Source organism: Abramis brama (genome assembly GCF_963993115.1).
Source record: "Abramis brama genome assembly, chromosome: 2".
NCBI lineage: Eukaryota > Metazoa > Chordata > Actinopteri > Cypriniformes > Leuciscidae > Abramis > Abramis brama.
The window spans coordinates 4,406,425-4,427,434 of NC_139964.1; the positions used below are offsets into that span (position 1 = coordinate 4,406,425).

The 21,010-nt window shown below is 40.8% G+C and overlaps 1 protein-coding gene across 1 annotated transcript; it reads right to left on the reverse strand.

The window, feature by feature from the left end:
• Positions 1 to 1,110: 1,110 nt before the first annotated feature.
• Positions 1,111 to 19,921, reverse strand: LOC311069288 (uncharacterized protein; the record flags this gene model as incomplete). The annotated part of the gene is made up of 3 exons (XM_084092335.1): positions 1,111 to 3,477; positions 19,297 to 19,624; positions 19,763 to 19,921. The coding sequence occupies 3 exons, from the start codon at positions 19,919 to 19,921 to the stop codon at positions 2,384 to 2,386; spliced, it is 1,581 nt and encodes a 526-aa protein (XP_083948461.1). The 3' UTR covers positions 1,111 to 2,383.
• Positions 19,922 to 21,010: the final 1,089 nt, after the last annotated feature.

A 21,010-nucleotide genomic window follows, 5' to 3' on the forward strand; every position in this document is an offset into this window, starting at 1 on the left:
AGTTGATACTGAGCATGCGCGCACTACCGAACGTACAGGTACAGCCATCGGTACAGCGGATCTCGGATCACCGGTACAGAACCGAGAACTGTTTATTTCGGACGTGTTCGACATACTGAGAACCGATGAGCTGAGCATGCATGCAATTTTTTAAGAGGGACGAAATGCATGTTAGGGCTTCGGGCTTGTAACCGAAGGGGTGCCGGTTCGATCCCCGACCAGTAGGAAAAATGTGGGCTTGGGAAGTGGTAGAGCACTATCCACAGCTGAAGTGGTTTATCTAAAAAATACATTGAAAATGTGTTGTTTGTTTGTGAAAATGTTAACTTTTTAAATTTCAAAATATATTTCAAATGAAACAATTTGCAAAAGTTAAAACATATATGAACATATATGTAAACATATATTTAACTAAAATATATTTATTGGGCCAATTTCAAATATTTGCATATATTCCAAAAATATATTTTGAAAATATATTTCAAATATATTTCTTTTGTGTACATACAAATTACTTACTTTCAATTTAGCCTAAAACTTTATGTCTTAAAACCTGGCAACCCACAACCCAAATAAGGAAGCGGGTGCACACTGCTCAGCCACGGAGTCTTGCAAGCAAGCGGGATAGTTGAATAGCCTACTTCACAAGAAGCTGTTGTCAAATTGTTAGGGAAAAAATTTTTGTGATTAACACATCACATAAACTGTTATTGATACACAATAGGAAACTAGTGTCCTTGGAACATCATAATCTGACAGCAGCTTCAGAGTTTTGGAGGTGGTGGATACATAACTGGCATGCGTATCTGTTTAGGTAAGTTAAAAACAACGACCGAAATGCAGTGTTGCAAAGAGTATATGAAACATGTTAAATATGGAGTACTGGAGTAAAAGCCAATAAAATGGAGATTTGACTGAAAATACATTTGAATATTCAAATAGAAAACAGTGATTTTTGAATTGGAATAATATTTCACAGTATTATTGTTTTTGGTGTTTATTACTGCACCCCCTCCAGCAGAACACAGGAAAGAAGAAATGAAGCAGGCCAGTCACAAACATACACACACTCCCTGAGACAAACAGAGAGAAACACAATAAACTTGCATTTTTAATTGCATCAAACTGCTTTATTGTAAACTGAGATATTACTCTGGTCACTTTCACTGGTAAGTACAGGCTTGACTCCCATTGCATATTAATACAGACAGTATTTAAGGCGCTACTGTAAGCTGATTTGTGAACAAGACATTTCAAGATTCACACCTGTAAGTAAATGCAATTGTCAATCCCAAAAACTGACAGTGTGACCTTATAACACGTTACAGTACCTGTAGTGTATTTCATTTCCATGTCTGGATCATTTCAGCGAGTGACTAAGACTCATTTCATGCCATCATGTTTTTCAGTATTAAATAACTGCTAAAAGAATTAGGCCTCGTCATTCTGTTTGTGTGATTTAATTCCAACATAAACACACTTTAATTCAACAGCAGACACTGATCTGCACATTACAATGAATTAAAAGTTGTCACAAAGAAACAGATTTTCATCCAGAGGATTCATTTCTACACAGTTAATAATGTTCGAGAACAGGGGCGTCCAATCCTGCTCCTGGACGGCCAACATCCCGCACAGTTTAGCTCCAACACACTTGCCTGGAAGTTTCTAGTGAGTCTGAAAACCTTTGCTGTGTTCAAAATCACCCCCTAATACCCTCATTCACTATTCCCTACATTAGCCCACTAATATAGTTCACTTGAATGAATGAATGAATGAAAACGAGTGGGTGATTTCAGACACTGAGTGCATTGGAAGGGCTGCCGCTTTTGCATAGTTTGTGCTGGTTAATAATCGTTTGAAACTGAACAAACTGGCAGCTCCAGTACTGAGATGAAAAGATTTATCTTGAATTCGGTCATGGAAATTACGTTTAAACCTTATTTATACAATTTAATAATTAATTAAAAAGTAATTTATACCTGTATGATATTCCGCTGTAGCCACATTGGACCAGCGGTTTGGAAAATTAATGGATGGATGATTGAGCTGCGGGCGCCATCTTCTGGATAGATGCAGGAATTTATTCAGTGCGACCATCACAGTGCATTATAGGTATTATATAGCCATTGATTGTACATTGGTTGTAAACCTGTTGTAGGAGACTCCACAACATTAGGAAACTTTAAAATAGCATAAAAATGCACTTTAATGCACTTTAATGCGCTGTCCAGTAAAACACCCAGATTTTTCACATATGGCCTAATATAAGGTGCTAAGACAGAGATATTTAAGTTTGGTCTCCTTTGGACCATTCTAGTTTTAGGTATTTTACAACCATAACGTCCCTGTAACACTGCAAGGTGTTTTTTTTTGACACAACCTAAAAATAATGACATGATGAAGCTATGATGACTGGAGCGGCGTGTTTCTTCTGGTGAGTCCGAAAGACCCATTTAAAAGCGAATCTCTCGCCATAGATGGAGCAGCGGTAAGGTTTCTCTCCTGTATGCCATCGCTCATGGATCTTCAGGTCACTTGATCGAGTGAAATTCTTGTCACAAAGTAAGCATTTAAAAGGTTTTTCTCCTGTATGAGTCCTCTGGTGCATTTGTAAGCCACTTGAATTAGTAAAACCCTTCCCACAATCACCACAGTGATATGGTTTCTCTCCAGTGTGAACTCTCAGATGAACTTTGAAAGAAAATGGACTAGCAAAGCTCTTCCCGCAGTAGGAGCACAGGTACGGTTTCTCTCCAGTGTGAATCCTCTCATGGGATTTCCAGTGAGTCGAATGATAGAAACGTTTCTCACAGTGTGAACACTGATATGGTCTGTTATCAGAATGTATTTTTTGGTGTAACTTCAGAGAACTTGAGTTTGTAAAGGTTTTCTCATATTCACTGCACTGATACGGCCTTTCACTGGTGTGTGTGAGTAGATGTTTCTTCAGACTGGTTCCGTGTTTGAAGCTCTCCTCACAGAGGGGACACTTGTATGGACTCTCATTGGTGTGTATGAGTAGATGTTTGTTCAGACGGGATCCCTGGTTGAAGCTCTTCTCACATTGAGTGCACTTGTACGGCTTTTCACCAGTGTGGATTCTCTTATGCATTGTAAGATGTTGTTTTGTGCAGAAATACTTGTCGTACTCGCTGCAGTGCAAAGTCTTTTCACTGTGTGCCTTTATATGAGCTCTCATATTATAAGGAGTGGTGAAAAAATCCTTCCCGCACTGTTCGCATCGAAACTCCTTCACGCTGTGCTCTTTTGAATGACGTCTCTTCTCTTCTAAGGTAGGAAAGCTGATGTCACATCTCTTACAGGTGAAGTCTTTCAGTTCTGTGTGTTTTCTCTCACTTTTTGTTAAATGACCCTGTTTTCTGAATGTTTTTCCACAGGAGAAACGCTTCACTGTCTGTCGCTCTTTGGATGTAGAGGCAGTTTCTCCATCAGAAGATGAACCAGCGAGGTCTTCTGAAAGGAGCAAAATGGGCATTAAATATAGAACTTTTATACTAAAGCTGAATGATCAGTCAAAATAAAATTGTGTTGGATCTGAGAGTAGATCGGACAGAGATGATTTGTTCAAACGGAACAATCTAGGACCATAAATGAAGTGGGTAGCATCTAAGCTAACTAACAAACTCCACCGCTGTAAACAACAAACCCTTGTAAGATTCCACTTAAAGGTGCAGTCTGTAAGAATGATAAACTAGTGGTCGAAATAGGTACTGCTTTCCAATTTTAAATATCAGAGATCGTCGTTTGTCCCGCCACCTGCTCCTCAGACTCGACGACGTTCACACGAGTTGCCAGTTTGAGCACACGCAACAGGAACGAGCGCAATGGACAATGCCTGGAAATGCACATTTCAAAGTAAAATAACTGGCTGTAGAAGTGTTTTTCAGAGAAATGAGTATGTGAACTTAGCATGTTTCCTCAATATATGCAAACATATTATGGCATTTGTATGCTTTAGTAGAGTGAAAAAGTTACATACAGCACCTTTAAGATGTCAACTTTGGGCAGTTTGTAAAAGATCGATTCCTTTGTTGTTCATATTGCTAAATATAACTTACTCATCACCACGCATTAATCTGACATCGCTACCTTCAATCTAAATCGTTATCACTAGCACAACACGCTAGTAATTTGTAGGGGTGACCCCGAATAGTCGAAGATTCGATGCTTCGATTGGAGGAGACTGATACCGATCTCACGGTCGAATCTTCGCAGAGGTGTTATGAAATGAGGATCATGCCACTTTGGCTATATGAGGGCGCTCAATGTCTGATTTCACATAGAACTACTGGTTTTCTGTCAATACGTTAATATTCAGCCTATTTAAGTTAACGCTGTATATAAAAATGTGCAAAGAAAGAAGCTTTTAATAAATATGTTTTAACGTGCGTGAATAAATCCAAACACCCCGTGACAGATTTAAGTTTCACTTTCAATCCGTGACCGACAGAGGAGCGTCTTGGCGGCAAGGATTTAAATCTTTAACAATGTCTGGGATAAGAAAATCTAAGGATGTAGGCCTACACCATCAGAAATGATATTCTCCGAGGCTGGATTTAGCATCAGGAAAACCATGGTCGCACTTCTGCCGGCCACCGTTAACAAGTTGGTTTGTCACAGGACATTCTAAAATGCTTAACGTGAAAAAAGCTTTTAAAACACTTAAAAGGCACTTTAACGTGGCTTAATGTACACAGTACACACTTTATTAAGAAACCATACTATGTGCAGATAAGCAGATGAACGCAATGTGTTTTCATATTTTAATTTAACTATTTTAGGAGATCAAGTCGTCAAACGTTTTTCACGTTAAGTGTTTAAGAATGTATTTTATCCGCGCGCACAATTTGAAAAGACTCCAACGGACACAGACAGAGTGAAAGATTGGATTTGTTCTCTCGATCAGGTAGGGTACAAGTGATTTAAAAACTTTTCAGATGGTTCTAATTTGATTTTTGGATGCTGTGAACATTTTTAGCTAAAAAGACTGCCACTCCAGTTTAGCATTTATTGTTGTTTCTGCAGATTAAAAAAAAAAGTTGAAAATTCTGGCTACTATCGTTATTTTAATATTTTAATATTTCTTTATTTTTATTTTATTTATTGATCTGTCAGGGTTATCTAATCTAACTATTTGTGGCTTGTGTGTTGAATATATGTTCTACTGTACTTAAGGCATTTTGCACGCATTTGCTCCTCATCTTGTGACTTGATTCTGATTTATTTCGTTTTGTATTTTTATTTATTAGAAAGGTATATTCTGTTCTAATTTAATTTAGTAAATGAATTGTTTATTTTTTCGGTGCATGATGCATCAATGTTGTGCTGTAGCCTACTTGCACAGATAATTTAGCCGATTTTATTTGATTTGCATGTGAAATGTAAATCCTGTCTGCAGTGTGGCCTTTCTGGAGTTATTTATGTTATTTCTTAGTTTTATTGATCCAAAATGTTTTTATACATTTTCTTCTATATCTTTGTGTGATTGTCTGTACATCGCAGCTTTGAAATGTTAAAGCCCCGCCCCCATACACATGATTCGACTATTAGTCGACTATAGGCAAGACTTGACGATTCTGATTCGACTATGAAAATCCATAGTCAGGGACACCCCTAGTAATTTGCTAGCCTGTTAACGTGCCATCCGTGCCTGCCGTCTTTATTTATTTATTTTTTCTCTTGCACACTCGCGCCATTCGTGCCTGCCGTCTTTATTTTTTCTCACACCTTTTACGAGTCCATCAAACAACTGTGGTGAGTAGGATCAGTCAACAAACTCGGTGAGTCATGTCTTCTCCTCTTATTGTCACTTGCACTTCGTATCACATGTATAGTATTAGCCTTCTCTGTCAGCACAGAGGGCTTTTCATGTGATAAATGCAAGGAAGTAGTCAGGCTGACGGAGAAGATTTCATAACTAGAGACACACATCCAAACTTTAATTGAGGATAGTAAGAGTGCCAGGGCTTTAGATACTGCTTTGGATGTGACTAGCTTAGTGAACTCTGTACATTGTTCGGTTCACCCACAGTGAAACACCCACTGTGAATCCTGTTGAATGTGCCCTAGTTATTGGTGATTCTATTACACAGAATGTGAAAATAGAGACACCAGCCACCATAGTCACATGTTTGTTGGGAGCCAGAGCGCCTGACATCAAAGCAAATTTAAAAGTGCTGCCTAATGCTAATCGTAAATTCAACTTTGCCAGTCGGAGATCACTAAAATTAACGTTAAAGAGGTGTGTGAACTCGCAAGTACGATGTCAGGCACTGTAATTTGCTCTGGCCCCATTCCTGTTTGCAGGAGTGATGAGATACTTAGTAGATTGTCCTCACTCAATGGCTGACTGTCTAAGTGGTGTCCGCAGAATAATATAGAATTCACAGACAATTGGAAAAGTTTTTGGGGCAGACCTGACCTGTTGAAAAGAGATGGTATTCATCCCTCCTGGGATGGTGCTGCTCGTCTCTCTAGAAATATGGCACATAGTCTTAGAGCTCAAACATGACTTGGGGCTCAGGTCAGGAAGCAGCCAGACTGGCTAAAACGACCATCTGCTAGCGGCCTCGCGTCACCAAGGTCAGATAAATCCCATAATATAGAGACTCTTTCATCTAGCTATCATCATATAGAGACTGTGTCTGTTCCCCGATTTAGGACGTACAAAAAACTCCCAAACCCATTTAAGGGTAATAATTGAACTGATGTTCAACAAATAAAAAACAGATATAATACCATTCTACCAAATGATAAAGCTCGGGTTGCTGAATATTCGATCCCTTACTTCAAAACCACTCATTGTTAATGATATGATTATAGACTATAATCTAGATGTGCTTTGTTTGACAGAAACCTGGCTAAAACCAAACGATTACTTTAAATGAGTCCACCCCCCAATATTACTGTTATAAACATGAATCTCGTCTGAAAGGCAAAGGGGGAGGTGTTGCTGTAATTTATTACCCTGGTAATCCAAAGTACTCTGGTGTCGAGTAATGATGCTCATTAAATATGCCCCTCTATCTGAGCTGCACCAATCACATCGGGTTATCTGATATAGGCGGGTCAGAAGCGAGATGACGACAGTGCGGCGACGTCGAAGTCATTAGTAAACATTGCAAGATGGCTATGGATGAATACCAGTTATTTGAAACGGCTTTGGCCGCTAAAATGAAAGATTTAGACTTTTTCTCTAAAAGAGGAACAGAAGACTGTGCTCGAAACATTCCTTTGCAAGGAGGGCGTTTTTGCTGTTTTGCCGACCGGATACGGTAAGAGTATAATCTACCAGTTAGCTCCGCTGGTAGCTAAGCGATAACTTGTTGTGATTGGTTGTGAGTGTTATCCAATTGTGTGCAGTGAGATTTTCAAATGCATGCTTGGTGCCACCCCTCGAGCTGGCCGATTTTCATTAGTCGACGCCAGACCATTAATCTATTAGATTTAGGTCTGGATTTCCAAGCTAGTAATTTATAGTAATATCTTCAGAATTACTAAGAAGTCTAGTTTCAAATATAATTCTTTTGAAGTGTTGGTGCTTAATGTAACACTATCTAGTGTAAATGATTAACCACGTTTGAGATTTGTGCTGGCTACTGTATACAGGCCACCAGGGCACCATACAGACATCAAAGAATTTGCTGACTTTTTATCAGAGTTAGTACTGACTGCAGATAAATTCCTAATTGTTTGTGATTTTAATATACATGTAGATAACGAAAAAGATGCATTGGGATTGGCATTTAAAGACATTCTGAACTCTATTGAAGTTAGACAACACGTGTCAGGACCTACTCATTGTCGTAATCATACTCTAGATCTAATATTAATCACACGGAATCAATGTTGATGCCATTGAAATTCTGCAGCAGAGTGACGACATCTCAGATCATTACCTAGTCTCGTGTAAACTTCATTTAGCCAAGGCTGCAAAGCCGACTCTGTGTTACAAATATGTTAGACCTATCACTTCTGCCACTAAAGATTGCTTTATTAATAATCTTCCTGATCAGTTTCATCATCTCAGCATCCCAGATAGCTTAGAAGAACTCGATATTGTGACAAACTTTTAACTCTCTCTTTTCCACCACTTTAGACACAGTTGCTCCTTTGCGCTTAAAGAAGATTAAAGGAAATAGTCCAACGCCGTGGTACAACGAGCACACTCGGGCCCTTAAGAGCAGCCAGAAGCAGCCAGAAAAATGGAGCGCAACTGGAAGAAAACAAAAAAGGTATTTCGCATCTCATGCAAGAGAGCTCGATTGCTTACAGAGAGGCCTTAAATGCTGCTAGATCTGCTTATTTTTCAACCCTATTAGAAGAAAATAAACAAAACCCTAGGTATTTATTTGAAACAGTGGCTAAACTAACGAAACAAAGCTTCAAGCCCAGACGTTTCCAAGCAGCACAGCAGTAATGACTTTATGAACTTCTTTACTAACAAGATTGATAATATAAGGGAGAAAATTATAACTATGCAACCGTCTACTACAGTATTGCATCAGACAGTGCTTGTAGTCTCCTTGAGGAAATTTTTTATTCATTCATTCATTGCTATAGGAGAGGAAGAATTTACTAAACTCGTTAAATCGACAACATGTATTTTAGACCCTATACCGACTAAGCCACTGAAAGAGATGCTTCCAGAGGTCATGTATTCTCTTCTTAATATAATTAATTCATCTTTGTCATTAGGATACGTACCAAAAACTTTTAAGCTGGCTATGATTAAACCGGTTCTTAAAAAACCACAACTTGATCCTACAGAATTAGTCGATTACAGGCTGATCTCGAATCCTACCCGTCAAAGATACTAGAAAAAGCAGTATCCTCACAACTATCTTCCTTTTTTAGCAAGAAATGATATCTGCAAGGATTTCCATCAGGATTTAGACCGTACCATTGTACTGAGACAGCTCTCATTAGAGTCACAAATGATTTGCTCTTATCATTCGATCGTGGTTGTATCTTTCTATTAGTGTTACTCGATCTTAGTGCTGCATTTGAAACTATTGACCACAACATTCTTTTAAATAGACTCGAAAATTATGTTGGCATTAGTGGAATTGCATTAACATGGTTTAAATCATACTTATCTAACCGTTATCAGTTTGTAGCAGTAAATGAAGAGATGTCTTATCGATCACAAGTTCAGTATGGCGTACCACAAGGCTCAGTACTAGGACCGTTGCTGTTCACTCTGTACATGCTACCTATCATTAGGAAGCATGGCATTAGTTTTCACTGTTATGCTGATGATACTCAGCTCTATATCTCTTCAAGCCGTGACAAAAATGACCAATTCACAAAATTAATGGAATGCATAGCTGATATAAAAAACTGGATGACTAGCAATTTCCTACTACTTAATTCTGAAAAAAAACAATTTTCTAATTATTCTAATTATTGAACAAAAAAGTTCCTCATGTAATAACCTAGAATAACCTTGTCCTGCACGCTTAATAAATAAATTACAGCTGGTCCAAAACGCAGAAGCTAGAGTTGAGCGAGCTCTTAACGCATTATAGTCCTTCACGTCTATTGCGATCTTAAAATTCCGGCTATCAACATCAATATCAAATATCAAAACCGACTGCTGGCGGTAGATCCTTCTCCTATTTAGCACCAAAACTTTGGAACAGTCTTCCTAACATTGTCCGGGAAGCAGACACACTCTGTCAGTTCAAATCTAGACTAAATATACACATATCTTTGGCCTAGCATACACATAACACATTATACAATGTAATTCAATGTTAGGCTGCATAGTTTAGGTCAGCCGGAACCGGGAATACTTCCCATAAATCCTGATGAATGTTTGCGTCTACGCAAATATTAGTCTCTCGGTTTATGCCGATGTTTACTGCAGTCCGCTGGATCCAGGCTGTATCCAGATCTGATGAAGGACCTATGCCTGGACACGACGACTGTAATGGAGACTATATTATGTTCTGGTGGAGAATGAGCAGTCACAAGACGTCCGGTCAGAGACGTATATCTCTTTAATGGTAATTTGCAGCCACATGCAAACAGTAGTGGTTTGGTATATGAACGCACTCTGTAGGATCGATCTAACAAGCAGCATAACTCCATCAAACAACTTCTGTGTATGTGCAATAGACCACGCCCCAATAGCTAGCCTGTTCCGTTAATGCAAGTCTTGTATATCTTAACCTAATGTGTATTCAGCCACAAGGGGGCATTAGTGTCTCTTCTATATAACTATAACTATAATACAATTAACTATAGTCCAGATTGGAGAGCCTTTTTAACAGCCGCCCCCACATTTTCTCTGTAAATGTGTACCCTGGAAAAGGCAATCTCAGTTTGGGCATAGTTCTAAGGAGTAATCAGTCTGGCAGATTAGGGAGGCTGATCAGACGGGAAATTGGGCGAAGGTAGGTTTTGTTCTTTACTTCAACCTCAGCCACCCTGACTCTACCATCTTCTCCAGGGAGAACTTTCGTAACTTTCCCAACTGGCCACAGAGCTCGAGGGAGCTGCTGGTCAACAATCATGACAATAGTTCCAGGTGTCAAGTTTCCTGAATCTCTTTGCCATTTTTGGCGGGACTGAAGTCCTGGCAGGTAATTGCGGATAAAATGTTTCCAGAAATGATCCGCCATAATCTGACTATGCCTCCAGCGTCTTCTACTCAGAATCTCTGATTGTGGGTACACCACTTGAGGTAGGGATGAGTCCAGCCGCCCCATAAGCAGCATATTAGGAGTTATTGGGTCTAAGTCCGCTACATCAGACGAAGTATAACCGAGGGGTTTAGAGTTGAGAATGCCCTCAATCTCAAAAAGTACAGTTCGTAGAACTTCCTCGGTTACAATCTGATCCCCTATAGTAGCACAAAGGGCAGTTTTAAGGGATCGGATTTCCCTTTCCCAACAGCCTCCAAAGTGTGGAGCACCAGGGGGATTAAACTGGAATCGAATCTGTTGGCTGACTAGCTGCTCTTTTAATGTTGGGTGAAGAGATGCAAAGGCTTCTTGTAACTCTCGATCACCTCCCCGAAAATTCGTCCCCTGATCTGAGATGATTTCGAATGGCTTCCCTCTACAGGAGATAAATCGTCTCAAGGCCATTAAGAATGAGTCAGTGTCGATGTTGCTGAGGATGTCTAAATACACTGCTCGGGTTGTCAGACACTTAAATATGAGCCCCCATCGTTTCTCATTTCTGCGTCCAATTTTAACAAGGTAGGGTCCAAAACAATCTACCCCTGTTGAGTAGTAGGCTGGTTGCAATAAGCGCAGTCTTGATGGGGGGAGATCAGCCATCTTCTGCGTGCTTGGCTTACCTCTCCATGTTTTACAGCCTAAACAAGCTCTTTGATGTTGACGAATAACTTCCCTGCCCTTCAAGATCCAGTATTTGCGTCGCACTTCTGCAAATACACGTTCTGCTCCTGGATGGTGCAGTTTTGCATCAAAATCTTGAATGATCAACCTGCTCAGTGGATGTCTAGAGTCAAGAACTATGGGGTGAATTGCAAATTCATCTAGTTGTTCTGTCCTTCTGAGGCGCCCACCAACCCTAAGGAGCTGCATACTACTATCATATTCCGGAGTGAGGCACAGGAGACGGCTACTCGTGGGTAAAGGTTTACCTGACTTAAGATGGCTAACTTCCACAGGGAAACTTTGGCTCTGTGCCAGGCGGAGGAGAGCTAGTTCAGCTTCTTGATATTCATCTGCCGTCAGAACATCTTTATCCGAGGCCGCCCCATGCAATACCTGGGCAGTAGCTTTGAGCAATTCGTCATAGGACTGGAATTGACCACTATCAGGCAACGCTGGATGTTTGTCTGGAACAGTGAACCCACAAAAAGTAGCTTGTTTCACCTCCTCATCCTCACTCTGTAGGTGGAGAAGTGGACTCTTAGGCCACTGATCTGTGTGCAGAACGAGAAATGGTGGACCCTGGTTCCACCGGCTTGGATTGGACAACTCAGCCAGAGTTTTGCCACGTGTGATGTCGTCGGCTGGATTCGTTTTGGTATCTACATAATGCCCCTGGGTCGGTCAATTCCTGTATCTCTGCTACTCTTGTTCCAACAAAAACCTTAAATCTACATGAGTCAGCTTGGATCCAGGTTAGCACAGTAGTTGAATCAGACCAGAGCGTGACATTCTGGATTGGAATGCTAAGCTCTGATATCAGAAGCTTAGCCAGCTGAGCTCCAGTTAAGGCAGCACACAGCTCCAAACAAGGGATTGACTGAAGCTTTTTGGGGGAAACTCTTGAACGGGCAGTCAGGAAAGCTACTTCTATGTCTCCTTGGGGACTCTGTGTCCGTAGATAGGCTACAGAGCCATAGGCTTGCTCCGAGGCATCGCAAAAGATATGGATCTCTCTCAGACATTGGGTCTTGTCTAACTCTGTAGTGACGTAACACCTGGAGAGTGAGATGAGTTGGAGGTCTGGCAACTCCAATTCCCATGCCTGCCAGGCATGGAGTAACTCACTTGGTAGTTGGGGATCATCCCATTCCCTCTTCTTGTCCCACAGGCGCTGAACTAATATTTTAGCTCGTGTAGTGTAAGGGACAATGTAACCCAACGGGTCATATTGGCTGGCCAAGACCTTGTAAATGTTGCGCATTGTGGGTACTGAGTAGTCAATGGGACGGTACTTGTATGACAGTGTGTCCGACATACATTGCCAGTGTAGACCAAGCGTGGATTCTTGAGCATCTGGTTGACCTTGTGTCAGCCACAATTCAATGCTGGTGGATCTAGCATGAGATGGGACATGGCTCAGGACATTAGGGAAGTTACTAGCCCACTGTCTTAAATCAAACCCACCTGTTGCCAAGAGGTTTCGCAACTTTGTCACCATTGACTCTGCTTCTTCCTTGGAACTGAAACTTTGGAGGAAGTTGTCCACATAGAAGGATTTCTCAATGCTTTCACGGACATCTTCTCCTGGTTGACTATGATCCATGATGTGTTTCTGTAATGCAAATGTTGCACAACATGGACTGCATGTCGTCCCAAAGGGAAGGACTTGCCACTCATAGACTTGGGGAAGCTCTTCTCTCTTGAGATCTCTCCACAGGAAGCGTACCAGAGGGCGATCCTCTGGCAACAGACGCACCTGATGAAACATTCCCCTGATGTCACTACTTAAAGCCACGGTGTGCTCACGGAACCTTAGCAGAACGGACATCAGGGTAGGGCCTAATGTAGGACCTGGAAGTAGCAGTTGGTTCAGGTTCTTCCCTCTGTGCTGAAAGGAACAGTTGAAAACGACTCTGTTCTTTCCATTGTGCTGAGTCATATGGTGGGGGATATACCATGATTCAGTTGTCTGCTCCACCTGTTCTGGAGATATCACTGAAGTATATCCTTCCTCCTCCAACCTTTTCATCTCGGCCCTGTAAGATGCTGCTTGAGTTGGATCTTTGGCTAACCTTCTTTCTATTCCTCTGAGACAAGGCAGGGTACTCTCCTTTGGGGCTTGAAGTATGGGCATGTTCTTCACTCGAAGCAATGGAGTGGCGTATCGAGCAACTCCATCAATCATAACTCTAGTCGTCTTTGACTCGAGTAAAGCAATGACCTCTTGATCTTGCTTGGATCGAGTAATGAGTTTTTCGCTGCGATACGGGAGCACATCTAATTGCCATAATCTCTCTACTTGATTATACAGGTCGGTAGGGGAAAAGGAAGTAAAAGTGAAGAGACACTGTTGTTCTGAGAGGCAATGCTTAATTTCTTGAGTGGGACCCTGCAGTGTCCAACCCAGACGGGTCCTGATAGCAGCAGGTCCGTTTGGAGGGCCTAGACGAACTGGTTCAACTGGTGTAATGAGGTGTGGATAGTCAGAACCTATGAGGAGGAGTGGCTGTACGGAATCAATCTGTTGCAGCGGTAATCCCTGTAGATGCCGATACTTGCTCTGTAACTCACTGACTGGATGTGTATGTTCAGCCAGTCCGAGTGGTTCAGCGGTAAACGCCTTGTGTATCTTGAAGGAAATCTCAGGTTGGAAGGCAGGTGATACTGTAAAAGCCACAGCAGCCCCTTGTAGATTGTGGCAGTCTTGACGTACTGTACGTAACACCAATTCTTCAGGCTGACCTGTCAACTTAAGCTGTTGAACTGCAGAGTGAAGGAGTATTGTACGTTCGGACCCATCATCTAGTATGGCGTAAGTTTCCAAGCAATGATTGCCATTCCTTAAGAGCACCTTACAAAGCTTTAACAAAACTTGACGACTGCCAGCGGGTCGATCTAAGTACAAGGTCTCTGTGGTGGTGTTCACTAGGCAGCTCTCAGAGGATCCAGGATCAGGAGAGTCATTGGTCTTTGTGGTGGGCCGATTATTAACCTCATGGAGGACAAACAGGTGTCTGCCATTACAGATCTTGCAAAGAGTTCTGAGATTACATTTTGCCGCTTGGTGCCCTCTCCCACAACGCCAACATCGATTGTTTGTTTGAATCCATTTTACTTTCTTATCTCTGCTCAACTGACTGAAACTAGAGCAGCCATTCAAGTAGTGATCATGCCCATCACAATATGGACAGAAGATGTTTCTCTCCCTGGACTTCGACTCAGTATCCTTTACTGGCATGGCTCTTGAGACAGTGCATTTCTCTGTACCAAGGAATATACTTCTTGGGTTTGTTTGACGTTTCAAATCTCTACTTTGTCCCTTTCTGCTCATGGCTACTGGCTTATTCGTGGAAAGAGAGAACCTGGAATTATCTTCTTGAACCTGCAGCTCGAACTCTAGCCAGGCTGAGAAATCCAGTAATGTGGGGATAGATACTCTGTGGGGATAGATAAACCTTCTGAAGCTTGTCTGCAGATCATGTGGAAGTTTACACAATAACCTTGTTACGTGGGATCCACACTCCAATTCAACATAAGCCTTCTTGCCCAGCTGTTGAAGCATACTGACTAATGAGCGAACTCTTAATGCAAACATCCTGAAAGCTTTCACATCTCCACTGATGATGTTCGGGGCATCCATAAGTTCTGCTATCCTCTGAAGGGCCAGCTGGTGGGGTTGTCCATACTGCTGATTGAGTGCTTCCATAGTATCTGAGAAGGGATACAATGAGTTGCTGTAGGAATCTGCTATAAGCAGAGCTTCTTCCAATTTTAAGTGGTCGACAAGTATCTGAAACTTGAATCTCTCAGTGGCATCAGCTGGTAGAATATTCTCCAACGCGATTCGTAACCGAGAAAACTCTCTTGGGTCTGGCTTTACAAAGTTTGGGATGGTGGGAGCTGGTCCACGGTAAGTGCTCTCTTGGCTGGGAGGGATACGTTGCTCTGTGTGACGATTGACACCTGTGATGTCATCTGTTCTGCTGTAGTGTGAGGGTCTCTGGGGGGAAGACTGTCGAGGTGAGATAGGACTGGAATAGGTCTGCTGTGAAGTCATCTCAAGCCTTTTAAGCCTCTGATCTAAGTTGGAAAGGAAGTCATGTCTGACCTGATCATCTGCACCATCACTCACTTTGTTAGACAGCTTTGATCGAGGTAAGGGTACAGGCCTAGCTTCTTTGGCTCTTTGTGGGGGATGAAGACGAGGCTGTGGTATTGGTGAGGACATACCTGTTAAATGATGACTGGGCTGGTTACTTGCTACTAGCTGTTTCATCTGTGCTTCAAGGGCCTCATTCCTTTTTTCCAACAGTCTCATCTGTTCATTTGCAAAATGCCGCAGTTCATCATTCTCTCTTTTAAGCTGCTGAAACTCTGCTAAGACCACCGATGACTCAGAATGTGGAGAGGAGATTTTATGCTGCTGTTCATCTTCCCTGATAGAGCTCCATTCTATTAGCTGCCCATGCTGAGGACTTGGTCTGTGTTCATGGTAGCTAGCAGCTATGTTGAGTGAAGCTGCTCCTGGTGGATCAGAATCTTCACTTAGTTCAGGAGAAGAGGTGTCTGCTCTGTCCCGTGACTGTAGCCTTGGGTGGTATCTGGTGACCTCATAGTCAGATAGATAACTAGGTAGACGCACTGATCGCCTGGGTCTGACAATGGGCTCAGGAGATTCAGGTCTGGTGTCAGGATCATGCTGATACATCTTACTTGTGACAGCTCCTCAATCCGGCTCAAAGGACCACTTGTAATGGAGACTATATTATGTTCTGGTGGAGAATGAGCAGTCACAAGACGTCCGGTCAGAGACGTATATCTCTTTAATGGTAATTTGCAGCCACATGCAAACAGTAGTGGTTTGGTATATGAACGCACTCTGTAGGATCGATCTAACAAGCAGCATAACTCCATCAAACTTCTTCTGTGTATGTGCAATAGACCACGCCCCAATAGCTAGCCTGTTCCGTTAATGCAAGTCTTGTATATCTTAACCCTCTGCGACCAAGCTGTTTTTGGGGTCCTTGAGATGTTCTGACATGCCTTGACATTTGTGCTTTTTTCAGTTATTTATAAACATGTTAATGGCAAAGGTGTAAATTCACTCTATATAGCACAAACAGGGCTACCATAATATGCGAGCAACGTGTATGTAGATGTTTGTATTTTTAAGAGAATAATGTTTATGCGTGGTTATTGGAAAAAATTAAAATGAAAGTTGCTGAATTAAGATTAATATTAAATATGTGTCCACAAGACTTTTGACTAATGGATGTTGTCCCTTTGAGTTCTAGCTTCAAAATGATGTAAAAATAGTCTTGCTTTATCGTTCACAAAAAAAAATACATTGATTTAAATGGTGTAAAACAGGTTTTGCTTGGAAAGCCAATATGCGAGGGGGAGGAGTAGTTTACACCTTAGATTATGAATGTCCCACCCACTCTGCATAATGAGCCATTCACTCAGGTGTGAAACTGACTGAGCCACAATGCAAGGACAAAAGATGTATTTAGAAGAAGACTTATATTGACCATTTAAGATTTCGCTTACATCTCTCTTGTAAATATGTTTTGCTATTTTATTAAAAATGTTACAATTTCAACAATATTTCAAGTGTACTCTTTCTTTGTAAAAAAAAAAAAAAAAAAGATTATAGGCCTACATTTTATCATATGTATTCATTAGTTTGAATATAGCCAACATTGGAACATCTAACATCTTAGTCTATGAATTTATTTTTGACAAAAATAGTATTTTTTTTGCAGTTTAATACGTTGCTTATACAAATACATTTTATTTCAACATATTCCAGTCGATTTTTACTCATCTCAGTAGGCTATAGCAAAGCAGTTTATTCTTTCACACACAGACGCACGATTCATATTTAGGCTAAACAGTCTTTACAAATATGTCCCCTTCATTCATCTCACAGAAAGGCGAGTCATATTATAGAAATGCGATTCATCTTTTTGCGGTTTACATAGGCCTACACTAACGTTATTCCATAACGTTATTCCACACGTGAGAAAAGAAAACAGCCTACCTCACTCCTCAGCGGAATCTGCTCCTCATTTCAGGAGATATTGCTCCTCATCAGCACTGTTCTGAGGAATCTTTTCTCCATAAGGTAGGCTATAATGTCTCACTCGCGAGGAGTCGCGACGCGCTTTGTTTACAGCTGATGTGGGCGTTTCACAGCTCTGAAATAGTTCTCAGAATTTGCGTTTGAATAGCACGCGCTCTCCGGGGAGTGGTCACATTACTGTGAATTAGCTCCTAATGAGCTCGACAGGAGTCGCTCTCTTTTTATACAGATTACAGAAGCTGAGAATATTTGTTTTTTATATAAATTACTTCATTTAAAAGATGCGATCTCAAGCTTTATGCCCGTGGGTCTGTTTGCCTGTTTGACTGAATTTTCGCGGAGTTATAGATCATTTTCGAACGCGTTTCAAATGGGAGTTTACTGACAGAGAGAAGGCAGAAATCGCATCATGTTAATTTTTCTTTATTTGTCAAAAAGCAAAACACTTTATTTTTATTGTGAGTATACAGAAAAAAAAATAGAAACTGAACAGGATCGATTGATGTATTACACGAAAATGAAAGATCAAAATTAACAGAGCATTTAGTGTTTATTTTCATTGCTAAAAAAAAAAAACGAGCAAAACGCGCGGGCGCGTTTGTGGTCCCCAGAGGGTTAACCTAATGTGTATTCAGCCACAAGGGGGCATTAGTGTCTCTTCTATATAACTATAATACAATTAACTATAGTCCAGATTGGAGAGCCTTTTTAACAACGACAGTGCAGTCCTGAAGTATCAACGCTGTAAAAAAGTGTAAAACGCTGTCGTTTATCTGTACAGAGTCCCCACGTAGCTACGCGGACGCGATAACTAACGTCGGTGTTTGTGCAGAGGTTTGCGCAGAGATAACTGATAATCTTTTGCACCTTGGAACCTATTTCCGGGAGTGCATTCTCGAGCCACCAGGCACTGTTTTGTGTGAATGGGCGGCCGGAGCGCATTGAGGGTTTTCTGTTAGAACGGTGTCGTGTTAGCGGCCCCGACGTTAATAACTAATGATCTTCGCAACGGAAGTGAATCAATCAATCAAAACTAACTTTAGCTGGACAATAACTTTATCCTAGGGCTGCTGTAAAGCCAAAACAATCTCTGTTATTGTAATTTCCTACTATCACTGTAAAGCTGCTTTGAAAAAATCATATTGTTAAAAGCGCTATATAAATGAAGGTGACTTGACTTGAGGCCACAGTGACACCTTGTGGTGGACCAAACGATACGTACAGGGAAAAAATTACTTAAGAGATGGGCAATATGGCCAAAATCTTATATCATGGTTTAAGTTATTTAATATTACCCTAACTATATGTATTTTTGTTGACCCTACATAGTCCGTAAAACATTGTCCGATCAGGATTTCTAAAATGTCTTGACACACATGAACAGAAGCTGCATGTCCAACAGATCTGATAACAGATACTTTGACATGGAAGCATGTGAAATTATCCCCTATGAGTAGCGTAACTTTGTTTTAAAAAGTGATTGGGACATGTGTGTGTGTGGTGGTGGTGGTGGTGGTGGTGGTGGTGGTGGGGGGGAGGGGTGTTAATACAATGCTATATCAGATGTACAATATACTGTATGTGTACAATATAATTGCAGAAAAAAATAACAATGCCCAGAGATAAGTTGATCCAAATTGTGTTGTCAAACTTTTAACTTAAGGCTGTCATTTAAATAAATACAATGTCTGATTTGATATTTTATCACTGGGATATTTTACACAGTCTTAATGAATTGGCAGAGTTCGCTACAAATGCTGCTCCACATGAATTTCTACAATTTAATACTAATTCTGTTACTTCAGCATATCTGGTCAAAAGAAAGAAACATACCTGCAGGAACAAAGTCATCATCATCATCAACATCATCATTCTGATCTTCATCCTCCTCCTCATGGCTCTGTTGTTGTTCCTCTGCTGTGGTTTCTTCTCCTCGTCTCTCTATCAGGTTCCTGCAGTCCTCCAGTCTGACGGAGCACATCTTCATCTGCTGTTCTCCAGCGTTACAGTCAGAGGTTTGATCAGCGGATCCATGATCCTGAGCGTCAGTATAAGAGAGGAAACTGCGTTTTAGCTCTGAGTCCTGTGTGTCTCTGGATCTCCAGACTGAATCCTGAGCTTCTGTCCCATCAGTCACACACACTGAAACCTTCTCCAGATCCTGACAAACACATCATAGATCAACACAAATAAACAACAACCTGCTGATATTAGCCTCATTACTGAGGCATAAGAAGTGAGAAGCTAACAAAACTTTGGTTTGATTGAGCTGAAGGATGAAATGATGAGCTGCTCAAACCTCTCTGTTGGGTTTGTCTCCTCTTTCTCTCAGCTTTGCCTCCAGTGACGCCACCTCTTTCTTCAGCTGACAGATTTCAGTGATGAAATCCTCAATATCCAGCATGGACAGATCCGTTCCTACTGATTTACAGCAGATCACATCCATCTGCGCTCTCATGGTCAACATCTGAAGACAAACTTCATCATTATTTCATGAGCAATTTGTAATGAACAGACACGGATTTAAACTCAAAATAGCCTATTTCAGAGAATATTAATTTCAGATATAAGCGTTTAGGAGCATTTATGTTTAGTTTCAGTATTGAGCCAGCACTGTGCAGGGATATTATCAAATATTATATGACACTATTACATGTATTACTCATTTAGTAATATAATAAACATGATATTGTAAGATTTCTACTCATTTCACCCAATGAATCTAGCATTGAAAATTACCCACTGTGTTGGTATTGTAACGGTTTACTACAAATATCATGGTTAAAACATGGTTACTTAGAAAAAACATGACGTCATTTGTTATGGTTACTGTAGCAAAACCATAGCTATTTTTCATAAGCTAAGTAGGCGTGGAAAAGCTAAATTTAAGTTAATTAAAAACTAGATAGGCTACATAAAAATAACAATCCAACAGCTAAAACGCATATAGAACAGATTAAAAACTCACCGTCTGAGAGCTCCAGTTGTCGGGTTTTCTTCAGTGGTTTTACCGGTAGACTAAGGGCCTGTCCCAATACCTCCCCTTACCCTAGATTTCTGCCCTAACCCTTGTTTTTGCGCGTTCTCGTGTAGGGGTAGGGTACCAATCTTAGGGCACATCTTAAATACTGGGTATGTTCTTGCAGTAATTCCATGGAAATAAACAAGGCTTCATTTTACAGTACAGTTGCACTTTACTTACTGAGTAAATTGTAAAAACATCTGCAAGAACATACCCAGTATTTAAGATGTGCCATGACATTAGGGAAAACTGTTCCTGCGTGGTAGTTACCAGGTAAGTGTAAGGTAAATTATTTGATAAACCCTCTATAAATGGGTGTAGCAATGAACAACAACTATGTAAGACAAGGTAATTTATTGGAAACTACCGTCTTAATTTCAAGATAGTAATAAATAAACAGACTGTTACCAACATAACCCTAGGATAACTACACACCTAACTTGAATTGATGGGTAATACTGGAGGTGTTTCTAAAAATTGGCTGCCTACATTCTGAGGAAGTACACAATTAAATCTGAGTTATTA